Below are 12,737 nucleotides of genomic sequence, written 5' to 3' on the forward strand. Positions count from 1 at the left end.
TTTCTTGCTTTTTTGGTAGTTTTATAAAATAGAAAATACACATCATGTACACAACATGTATTGTTTATGTGGTGTGTCACAATGAACGGGGCAACACACTTATTCTTCAAGTACTTCAAGAGGAGGATGCAGAGAGAGGAGAATCCATCCTGTGTTGCATATCTTATGGCACGAGTCATTTAACCCTTTAAGACCGGGAACACATCTGTGTCTTTTTTTAAGATTTCTTTTGCTATTTTATGAAAAAATGTGTGCAAATCTTTGAATATAAACATATATTTTTAAACTCGAGCCTGTGCTTCTGGGGAGGTCCCTGGAACAAAAAATGTTGAGATGGGGGGGGGGGTCCCGCGGCCAAATATATATATTTTGGGTGGTCCTTGACATGAAAAGGTTTTGAGCACCACTGATATGGAAACATTATTTTTTTCAGAAAACTGTCAAGATTTAGAAGGCATTTGTAGAAGCGGCCTCAGGTCTAAGACCTGAGGCCGCTTCTAAACATTTTCTAAATCCTAACAGTTTTTCGGAAAAAGATTTAAAAAAAAAATGTTTCACGATTTTTCAAAAATAGCAGATCTACAAGCTCATAGCGCGGCACTCGGTGCCGCGCTATGAGCTTGTATATCTGCTATTTTTTAATAGCCAAAGAAATCTAAAAATGACACAGATGTGTTCCAGGTCTAAATGGGTTTAAAAATATATATATATTCAAAGATTTGCACAAATCTTCACGATTATAAATGTTTTCCCCAGATCTACAAGCTCTATGAGCTTGTAGCTCTATGAGCTTGTAGATCTGCTATTTTTGGAATAGCCAAAGACATCTAAAAATGACACAGATGCGTCCCCGGCCTTACTGGACAGAGGGAATCAACGTATGGTTGCTGTCGGGCAGAAGCCTCAAACCTCCATGTTTCAAACTTTTTACATTGTATTTGTAAATTAATGACATACTTTGTTGTTCAAGACTGTCGCACAAAAGTTAGCGAAAAAAGCCGATTTCCAAGCTCACACGCTTATAGATCGGCTTTTGTGCGGCTATTTCAGAAAAAAACGTGAAAGTGAAAAGAGGGTTAAGTGTGTCTGTGGGTTTTTATAAATATTTAACCAAAAAAAAGTATTAATTAACAAGACCTTTGTGACTAAATAATAACTACATTAAATCCATTGGAACACAGGTCATTTTTTTTGCCATTTCCTGAAAAGCAAGGTTTCTGGACATAGGAGGCTTCCACCCCGACAGCAACGACATTATGAAGCTTATTTTCTCTTTCTTGTGTGTGAAGTACAATAATAATAATACCAAAACATTATGCTACAAAAGATCACATGAACCTGAGAGATGTCCAAATGTTCCAAAGGTAAAGCAAGGCGAGATCTATCAAACCGGGAGAGAGAGTACTTTGAACTAAAAAGCGCAGCGTTTAAGTAGTAAAAAGCAGTATGAAATACATTGTCTGAAATATCCACCATAAACCCCCCCACCCCACCCATTATCTTCACATCTCTAAACTTAATATATGATTTCCTTAAAATATTTCGCTTTTCTACAAAAAAATGTACATTCTGTTGCTGATAATTCATGGTTAAACCCATAAAACTGTACATCAGATCTGTTTTCATTGCCAACAGTGATTGTTTATAAACGGTCGTCGTGGCGACGTTCGGGGGGTGGGGTTGGGGGGGAGGGGCGGTCCGAGGGGCGGGACACAGGACCCGGCAGGCTTAGGATGTTTACGAATATTACATTACAAACTATTAGATATAATAAAGCCCTTAGAAAAATGTCCCGTTTTGCACTTCTGTGACAATCTGTCCATTGAAATAAATAACAAGCAGATCCGTGACTCCGACGCACGTTGACTGAGAGCTTTTGGAGGAACGCTCCGGAGACAGTTTTATGTCGATAAAGACACCGGAGAGAGAGCCCCCAAAAAAAATCTATCTTTACACGAAAAACTAAACGTAGAGGGAGAGTTTAAATCACTTTCAACCCGGCGTCCATCTCATAAACACAGAAAATAGACAATTTACAAGCTGAAAACGTGGTGCAAATGCGACACGTAGTCCTAGGGAGTGTTGGGCGGGAGGAGTAGGACGGACGCTCTACGACGTCCTCCCGGTGGGGGCTCCTCACTGAACACGTGAGCCAGTGACATTACAACAGCAGTGACAACACACAGAAATGTGAAGGGGAGGAATCAGTTGGCATAACGACTAAATTGGGAGAAAAAAAGAAAAGGGCAGGGCAAACGCAACACGTTTTTCAGCTTGTATATCGACTCTTTTTTTCCGACCAGTGACACCACTGTACGCCGAAGAAAACAAGGTTTTTAAGTGGTTAAACTCTCGGCACCCTCTTGGCATACCATTCACACACACACACAGCAGTTAACTGATTCCCAAACACATGTCGTGGGAAGATTGAGGATATCTTAGAGAAACGGCAGAGAGAGAGAGAGAGAGAGAGCAATATGTTCACTTGACGTGACGGCACAGCGATAAAGTTGGGTTTAATCTAACGGCCATGGTGAGCGTGTTGAATCACGCTCGGGATAAATAAGGTTTAAAAAACCAACTTTCTTTCTTGCTGTGAAAGAAATGGAATGGATCTTCATTGGAGGGGCAGGGGGGGGAAGGGGGGGGGGGGGGGTTATCTGCCCCCATAATGTGTAACCTAATGTTGAATTATTACACAATAACAAGAAGTGTCATATCAGGAGAGTGTGGGCCAATGAACCTATGGGTTCACACTTCTTCTAGCATACAGTATACATACCCTTCTGTATTAAAGTGTTATCCTGACGGTAATAAAAACAATATATATATGTATATATATATATATTTATATATACTGTATATTCTGTATAAGAAGAAACATTCTCCATCTTTGGGGGGAGATCCAAAACCAGGATCAAAGGTTTCATCTCAGCACAAAAATCAGAAAGAAGAAAAGGAGTTCAGTCCGTGACCTCATGTGCTATTGCAATGTAAACACTATGGGTGGGTGGGGGGGGGGGGGGGCATCTTTTCCTTTGGGATCTCGTGGAAGTCGACGGTTCGTCTTGAAGCGGACACAGTGGGTTTTGGTGGGATGGGGGGGGGGGGGTGGGGGGGGGTGAGGTAATGTATCAGTGATGCACACTTCTTCTTGTCCTCTTGGTCACTCACTCAGAACTCATCTCTGTCATTTTTTTTCTTTCTTTGGCTATTCAAAAATAGCAGATCTACAAGCTCATAGCGCGGCACGGCACTATGAGCTTGTAGATCTGCAATTTTTTGGAAAATCATGAACATTTTGTGCAAATCTTTAAATGTATATTTTTATAAAGCGAACATTTTGTCAAATATTGTTGTTCCAGGGACCGCCCCGGAAGCAACGATTTGAGTTACAAATGTTCCCTTTAAAAAATATTTATATTCAAAGATTTTCAAAAATGACAGATCTACAAGCTCGTAGCACGGCACTCGCTACGAGCTTGTATATCTGCTATTTTTTAATAGCCCAAAGAAATCTAAAATGACAGAGATGCGTTCCACCGGATTGAATGGGTTAAAAGTTGTAGGGGTAGTCGCCCTCCCCTCCAGAGGAGCGAGGATACCTCGGTTACAGAGTCGTTTCGGTGTTGGTGGGTAAGTCCGGGTGACTGCCGTTTCAGTGAGCTCTTATTGCCCCTGTGTGTGTGTGTGTGTGTGTGTGTGTGTGTGTGTGTGTGTGTGTGTGTGTGTGTGTGTGTGTGTGTGTGTGTGTGTGTGTGTGTGTGTGCGCGCGTGTGTTGCACGGTGCTAGGGTTTGCCTTGCTTCAGCCTCTCTATGTGGTGGCAGAGCTTGAGAGCGGGCCCCAGCTTGAGGCCCATGTACTTCATCACCATGTCGCTGCGCAGCAGCATCAGGGCCTTGCCGTCGATCTCCTGGGGGAGAGGAGGAGAGGAGGAGGAGGAGGAGGAGGAAGGGGGGAGGAAGAAGACCAAACCACAGCGTCACTTTACAAGACACATTGTGACTTTATTATAGCCTCGATTCATACATCATTACATGACGCCGTGGCACACGAGGCATCACATCTTGTATAGGTCTGCTATTTTTGGCGCGTGCCGCCCATCGTACGATGGCGCATACATTAGGCACACTGTTAGTTCTGACACTGAAATTCATACTGTGTTCCATCTATGCCATAGATGGACCCTTAACCACACACATTACCAGGTATTGTTTAACTTCAAATGGAATTATTCTACTTAAAATGGTTTATTGGGGCTCCTTACAAATGGCATTGGTTTGTTTTTAATGTCAATAATTTAAGTAGCTATTATTCTTCATAATACCATTTTTTAAAAGTACTGTAGTTAGTAGCAGTGACTGAGACAACAGAATGAAAAACAATGCCGTATAACTGAATGCGTGTGAGCGTGCATGTGCGTCCGCAACTGGTTGTGGTCGGCCCCACATCAAGTCACCTTTTGATCATTGTGGCCCACACCCCAAAATGAGTTAGACACCCCTGATCTATGGTGAGGAGCAGCCGTCGCTTTCCCCGCCCCGCTGCGGCAGGAGGCGGAGTCAGCAAAAAGCATAGTGGCAAAGTTGAGAAAAGTTCAACTTTGCTGAAGTGTTGTGCGTCGCGACAGAGCTGCTGGCCAAACCAGAAGCTCAATGTGTTCTGAAGTAGAGGGTATGCATTTGTATACATTCGACAACATGAGATAAGACAGAAACTGACTACTTTATGGAAGTATTGAATATTGATAACAAAGTTTTAAACTAGCAGTTGTACATGTGAAATTAATCAAGTTTGATTAACTGCATGGCAGATTTCTTAAATACAATGTATACATCTCTAACGGACAAGCTGCCAGAGACGAGTATCCAGTGTCTGTACTTCTCCTTCCTGTCTGTGAGCTCTGCTGCTGGCTTTGATCCACTCGGAGCAGCGGAACTCACTGGAGCTCAGGTCACTTATTTATGAGGGTGTCACTCCGATACATGGGAGAGCCAGTTTGTGATAGAACAGGAGCGGTAGATATCGTGTGAATTCAGCGTAAAAATTGACCCATCCGTAAAGGATGCACAATATGGAGATTTTGACTGATAACCGATTATCGTTCGTTATGACGTGATGTATTAGGACTACTGATCTGTCCAATACCGATAATATAGCCAATACTGATCATGCATCCCTACCTGTGAGTAGTATTAACATTATTCAACCCATTCTAACCTGGAACGCATCTGTAATTTTTTGATTTCTTTGGGCTATTCAAAAAAATAGCAGATCTACAAGCTCATAGCGCGGCACCGTGCCGCGCTATGAGCTTGTAGATCTGCTTTTTGAGTGGTGCCAACCACTCCTACATTTGACCGTGTCTGTGTGTGTGTCTGTGTGTCTGTGTGTCCGTCTGTCCGTCCGTATGAGCACGGCCTCTCTGTATGTTTGAGCACAGCCTCAACAGCTGCGGCTGATTGCAACACAAAGATGCAACCATACAGGTACAGTACAGACCATACAGTACAGTACAGTACAGGTACAGTACAGTACAGTACAGTACAGTACAGTACAGTACAGTACAGTACAGTACAATACGTACAGTACAGACTAGGGATGGGTATTGGCAACAATCTCACGATACGATACGTATCACGATACTTGGGTCACGATACGATTATATTGCGATACGCATCACGATACTTGGGTCGTATCACGATATTGGGATATATTGCGATATATTGCGATATATTGCGATATATTGTGATATATTGCGATATATTGCGATATATACATATATCAAAACTACATATTGTTTATATATACACTACATATTGAGTAGCTGCAGATCTGTGATAGGTTCTTTGAATGTTTTTCATAAAGCCTGTATCTGAAAAAGCAAAAAAAAAAAAAAAAAAAAAAAAAACTTTTTTTTTCTTCTTTTTTTTTTAATCGCGATATTGATACTGGAGTATCGATACAGTATCGCGAAATAAAATATCGCGATATATCGTGATATCGATAATATTGCCCATCCCTAGTACAGACCGTACAGTACAGTACAGTACCGACCGTACAGTACAGTACAGTACAGTACAGTACAGTACAGTACGTACAGTACAGAAAAGTACGTACAGTTCGGTACAGTACAGCCCGTACAGTACAGTACAGTACAGTACAGTACAGTACAGGTACAGTACAGTACAGACCGTACAGTACAGTACAGTACAGTACAGTGCAGTACAGTACAGTACAGACCGTACAGTACAGTACAGTACAGTACAGACCGTACAGTACAGGTACAGTACAGTACAGTACGTACAGCACGTACAGTACAGTACAGTACAGTACAGTACGTACAGTACAGGTACAGTACAGTACAGTACAGTACATACAGTACAGTACATACAGTACAGTACACACACACACACTTTTGAGTAAAAATACTTAAAATGAGTAAAAATACTTAAAATGAGTAAAAATACTTAAATATTAGTAAAGATACTTTAAAGTTCCTAAACTGAGTAAAAATACTTTAAATGAGTAAAAATACTTAAAATGCGTAAAAATACTTAAAAGATGTTACAATGAGTAAAAACACGTACACATCTGTACAAACATTTTAAAGTACTTAAAATGAGTAAAAATACGTTGAAGTCATCAAAGTCTGTAAAAAGTAACTAATGACATGAACTCATGAAAGGCACCACTCTCTTCACACTGGGTGTGATTTTTTTTTTATCGTGAGAATTTGTGCAAATCTTTGAATATATATTTTTTCGAGCAGACATTTGTAACTTGAATCTTTGTTTCTGGGGGTCCCTGGAACAACACGTTTTACTAATCGCTTTAAAAATGTATATTCAAAGATTTTCAAGATTTTTCAAAAATAGCAGATCTACAAGCTCATAGCGCGGCACTCGGTGCCGCGCTATGAGCTTGTATATCTGCTATTTTTGAATAGCCAAAGAAATCTAAAATGACAGCGCTGCGTTCCCGTATTGAATGGGCTAAACCAGGGCTACTCAACTTAAGATGGCTCAGGGGCCACTCAGCAAAATACCAAAAGTCCAAGGGGCTGCAAGCTAAAAATGACGGTCCTATTTTGGATTTTTCGATTTTGTAACACACACTACACACTGTTATTGTTATAAGAAAATGTAAATTTTGACATCATATTCTTTTCACTGTACCTGTTTATTTTGTGTGTATGTCCAGTGGCATCAGTTCAGCAAAAGCTAAGGTATGGCAAGGTTAGGGTTGCCAACTCCCAGAGATTGAAATAAGGGACACCTATCCTGGCCGCGCGGAAGAAATTGGGGGTCAAACCCCCCCCAAAAAACGAAATGCATAGAAAACTATGCATTATACCTGTAACAATTGACGCACCTGTATGTATGTCTGTCTGTTTGTTTTTGAAAAAATTTTTAGCAACCCATATATTTGAACGGAAATGTATATTTGTATCCTGTGCTTAAATCTTTTTTTAAATATAATTTATTATAATTTTTTGGTTTGACCATGAGGGGCCGCAGAGGCGCTGCGTTGGGGCCGCATGCGCGCTGCGGGTTGAGTAGCGCTGGGCTAAACGGATTATTATGGTTTATATATTCCACAGACTCACGTGTTTTCTGAAGAGCTCGGCGTGCGGGGCCAGCGCTGAGGGGTCCGCGTCCCTCACAAACTGCATCACCTCCTCTATGGACCAGCTGGAGGGGCTTCTGCCTCCGGGGGTCTTCGCGCCGTCTCTGTCCGCTGCCTCGGGGCCCGTGGTGGAGCTGGCCGCTGGAGACACACACACACACACACACACACACACACACACACACACAGGTCAGTGAAAAACACAAAAATCTTAACTCTTTGCATGCCACCGACGAGATTTCTCATCAGATTCTGCCAAGGCGCAGCCTGCCACTGACGAGAATGACGAGATTTCGTGTTTTCAGTGGTTTTCCACCAGGTGGTGCTGTTCGCTACCCTATGAATGATGCTCTCAACTGCTTGATGACGACAGACCCGGATCTGACGTCATTTTCTATGAAAACGTCTCGTTCACTTCCTGTTTATTTCCTGTGGGAAAATGTCTAAAAACTGATTTTCACCCAAACGTGACGTCACGTTTGGTACAATCCCTCCCGTTTTTTCAGTTCCCATTTGTTTTAATTTTTTATTTTTTACTTTTTCCACTCAGAACCAGGAGATAACATGCATACAAACTGGCTCAATAGCGCCCCGTGCCAAACAGGACAATGTGGTATTGCAGGTGAAAGTGCTTTATAAGCCAGAGAGAAGTTAGTTGGAATGAGTATATCTGAGGCTTGATTTAGGCTCAAACCTTTTGAAAAACGTTTGAGGGACATAAACATTATGATATATATATTTTTTTTTTTATTCATAGTTGCGAACGCGGAAGGAGGAGCTTACTATGTAACTGTGCTCGGGTTGTGTGTGTGTGTGTCTGTCCGTGTGTGTGCGTGCACTGCCTCAGCCCTGTGTGCAGCCAAGTAAATGTCCAATATAGACGTACCATACATCAAATGAAAGGTCTTTCAAAACTGAACACACCTGTCAAGGTTGCGTTTAAGCCCGCCCCTTCCCCCGGAAGCCACGCCCCGGAGAAGGCTCCTAAAAACTCCCCATTGAAACCCCATGTTAAATGAAAAGTGCCCGAATCGCTCCGAAACTTTTTCTACCCCCCCTAAGTGGGGGTCTACGAACAAATACTTCGGGCTCGGATTTTGGCTCCGCCCCCCGGAAGTGGGTGAAACAGGCACTTCAAACACTTTGTTGAATTGTTCAAAAACATTCAAAGTTTTTTTTTTTTGAATTTGTATTTTTCTAAGATGCTCCTTTTAACGCAGATTTTTTTTGTATTTTTTATATTTTTTTTTATTGGTTACTTTTTTTTAGATGATTTCTTTTCATTTTTTTTTTTTGGCGTTCGCTTCCCGCGTTTGCGCGTCTTACTTGTGTAGATCCTTTAACAACAAGAACATATTTGTTCTCTTATGTACCCGTGCGTACGATGTAACAATAAAGAAACCTTGAACCTTACAGTATGTGGCTAGAGCAGTGGTTCTCAACGTCCCCCCAGCTAAATGATGGAGAGTTGGTAACCAAATGGACGCTTATAGATCTTTAACTCTTGGGAGCGTAAAAATGAAACCAAATTTGGTCCATTTTACGCTCTCAAGAGTTAAAATGATGGTTAAACATCTGCCTTTGAAAACCACTGGGCTACAGTGAGGCCAACCACTTGCCAATGTTCAAAGGAAATGAAGCTTGGCTGGAGATTAGACGGATACGAGAGCGTGGGCTGAGGGTTGCTGGAGGTATCATACACGGACTCCCCTTTATACAATATAGAGAGGGGGTCCCCGCGTCATCTCTCCCTCAGCTAGGGGGTCCTTGGCCTGAAAACTGTTGAAGACCTCTGCTCTACACCATGGGTTCCCAAACTTTTCAGCCCGCGACCCCAAAATAAGGTTGGCCATTGACTCGCGACCCCCACCTAAACCTGGGGGTAATTTATGCACATAAACTTGCACGTTCGGTGCGCATTTGAAATGTATTAAAATGGTAAAATGTACTATTTGTAATCATTTTAGGTTGTTTTTCATCCATTCTGTTGAATTTAAAATAAAAAAAATAAAAATAAAAAAAGTTTTTTTTTTTTTTTTTCTGACCCAAAATATTTTGCGACCCCACCGCCAGTCTCCCGCGACCCCAAGTGGGGTCGCGACCCCAACTTTGGGAACCCCTGCTCTACACTATACTGTGGTAGCGGGGTGTGGTTTGTTGTTGGCTGTATGGCACGCACACACACACACACACACACACACACACACACACACACACACACACACACCAAGTACCTTCCACTCGTCTGAGTGTCTGCGTGGCGGTGAGTTCTCCGGGGTTGGAGGCGTGGCGTCGCAGGGGCGTGGCGTTCCCCCCCACGGGGTAGTACAGCCCCCCGCCGCCGCTCTGAGGAGGCGGGTGGTACTCTGAGGAGCTGCGTGGGCGGGGCGTCATGGAGTTGGAGGCGGAGTCCATGAAGCGCTGCTCCTTCGTGAGGCCGTTGCCCTCGTGAGGCAGGGTCTCTGCTGGAGAGAGAGAGAGAGAGAGAGAGACCATGCAACCTATCAGAAACACACCCACCACACCCGGGTCATATGCTCCAAGTGTCAACCCATTAAGACCTGGAACGCATCTGTGTCATTTTTTTAATTTGAGCTAAAAAGCATTATTTTACACTTTGGGCTATTCAAAAATAGCAGATCTACAAGCTCGTAGCGCGGCACCGAGTGCCGCGCTACGAGCTTGTAGATCTGCTATTTTTGAAAAATTGTGAAAATGCGTGCAAATCTTTAAATGTATATATTTTTTAAGCGAACATTTTTAAGTCAAATCTTTGCTTCTGGGGGTCCCTGGAACAAAATATTTTGAGATGGGGGTCCGCGGCCAAATATATATAATTTTAGGGGTCCTTGACATGAAAAAGATTGAGCACCATTGATATAGAAACATACGTTTTTCAGAAAACAGTTGGGATTTAGGAGACATGTAGAATCAGCTTCAGGTCTTAATGGTCTTAATATATATATATATATGAACGGAAATGATTCTAATTATGCAAATAAATAATAATAACTGGGCGATTATGTCATAATTATGACAGGCCTGGTGACAGGCTAGTACTTTTCTGTTGAAAAGTAGCGATACATACTGTAGCACTTACACATCAGTTAGACTCAAGCCTATATACAAAGTTAGGATTCATAGGTCTGATGCAATATTGTGTGTCTTGGTTTGCTTCCATAAGTCTGTTTTTTCAACCACAGATGCCATCTGTCAATTCATTGCTGTTTGGGTGGAAACCTCATATGTTCAAACTATAACTTTTCAGGAAATGGTAAAAAAAAAAAGATCCAATGTAGTTATTATTTAGCTCTTGTAAATAGTTTTCATCGGTTCAACATTTATAAAACCCACAGACACACTTAACCACTTCACTTTCAGTTAACCCATTAAGACCTGAAGCCGATTCTACACGTCTCCTAAATCCCAACAGTATTCTGAAAAACCTATGTTTCTATATCAGTGGTTCTCAAACCTTTTTCATGCCAAGGACCCCCAAAATGATATGTATTTGGCCGCGGACCCCCATCTCAAAATATGTTGTTCCAGGGACCCCCCAGAAGCAAAGATTTTAGTTAAAAATGTTCGCTTAAAAAATATATACATTCAAAGATTTGCACACATTTTCACGATTTTTCAAAAATAGCAGATCTACAAGCTCATAGCGCGGCACTCGGTGCGGCGCTATGAGCTTGTATATCTGCTATTTTTGAATAGCCCAAAGTGTAAAATAATGCTTTTTAGCTCAAATCTAAAAATGACACAGATGCGTTCCAAGCTCACAACGTGCAACGCGTTGTGAGCTTGTAGATCTGCTATTGTTGCCACTTTTGTTGGACACTGCAGTATGTAAGGGCACTCATGTACGAAAAAATAAATCATAAAAAGTTTAAATATGGAGATACGAGGTTTCTGCTCGACAGCGACAAATTGCACTGCGGTTTGAAATGGAGTCAAACCTGCCAAATGTTCCAGTGAACTCTGTTTGACTCAAAGTGTGGTATTGAATTATATCAAATGCACTGAGCAGCATCATTAAATAAACATAATGGAAAAGGTGGAAAAAATGATATCAATGCGAACGCGAGCAATTAAATTAAAATTGATGATGTATAGTATAGTTTCTTAAGGAAATTAAAGCTGTTCTTGTCCAGGTGGCCGTTGTTCCCTTTGGCCTTTCTGGCCATGCATAGCTGTGTAAACACAAGTGTAAGTGAAGGCAGGGGCTAACTAAGCCATATCATAATGGAAAAGTACAATATTTAATGCTCGTTTCCAAATTAAAACCCTTTCAGATGGTTATGTATTTTGCCATTATTTTACTGCCATTATTTCAAATGGGTTTAATGTTGTTTTTGCTCTTCTTCTTGAGTTATTGTTAAAGTATTACTGCTATTCTATAAAGCACTTCTGCTTTATTTCTTTTTTTATTACAGTTTTTTGCTCTGTAAAGCACTTTGAGCTGCATTCATGTCATGAAAGGTGCTATATAAATAAAGTTTATTATTATTATTATCATATACAATCCCTTTGAATGTAAATATCTCAAAAGTACATCAACTTTGACTTACATCATAGTTCAAGGTGCTAGAAATAGCCATGTAATTCTGCAATTATTCATGCAAAATGCAATATAAAATTGATCATGGTCAACCCTTTAAAACTGGGAACGCATCTGTGTCATTTTAGATTTCTTTGGCTATTAAAAAATAGCAGATCTACAAGCTCATAGCGCGGCACAGAGTGCCGCGCTATGAGCTTGTAGATCTGCTATTTTCGGAAAAAAAACGTGAAAATGTGTGCAAATCTTTGAATATATACATTTTTAACTCAAATCTTTGCTTCTAGGGGTCCCTGGAACAACATATTTTGAGATGGGGGTCCGCGGCCAAATACATATCATTTCATGAAAAAGTTTGAGAACCACTGATTATAGCAACATATGTTTTCTTCAAAAAACTGTTAGGATTTAGAAGACATTTGTAGAATTCCCCAAAAGCAAATTTGAGTTACAAATGTTTGCTTACAAAAAAATATATATATATATTCAAAGATTTGCACACATTTTCATGATTTTTCAAAAATAGCAGATCTACAAGCTCATAG

The 12,737-nt window shown here is 41.2% G+C and overlaps 1 protein-coding gene across 2 annotated transcripts in view; it reads right to left on the reverse strand.

The window, feature by feature from the left end:
- Positions 1-656: 656 nt before the first annotated feature.
- LOC308086245 (sex comb on midleg-like protein 2) overlaps positions 657-12,737 on the reverse strand; it is a 49,536-nt gene continuing 37,455 nt past the window's right edge. The window contains exons 13-15 of one of the 2 annotated variants that reach the window (XM_080429706.1): positions 9,866-10,093; positions 7,612-7,772; positions 657-3,915 (exon numbers count right to left, since the gene is read on the reverse strand). In XM_080429706.1, coding sequence (XP_080285832.1) covers positions 3,790-3,915; positions 7,612-7,772; positions 9,866-10,093 — 515 coding nt within the window. In that variant the 3' untranslated portion in view covers positions 657-3,789. Of the gene's footprint in view, positions 3,916-7,611; positions 7,773-9,865; positions 10,097-12,737 lie in introns of both variants that reach the window. The other variant, XM_080429705.1, reaches the window with a different exon arrangement.

Source organism: Gymnoscopelus braueri (assembly GCF_963280865.1).
Source record: "Gymnoscopelus braueri genome assembly, chromosome: 6".
Taxonomy (NCBI): Eukaryota; Metazoa; Chordata; class Actinopteri; order Myctophiformes; family Myctophidae; genus Gymnoscopelus; species Gymnoscopelus braueri.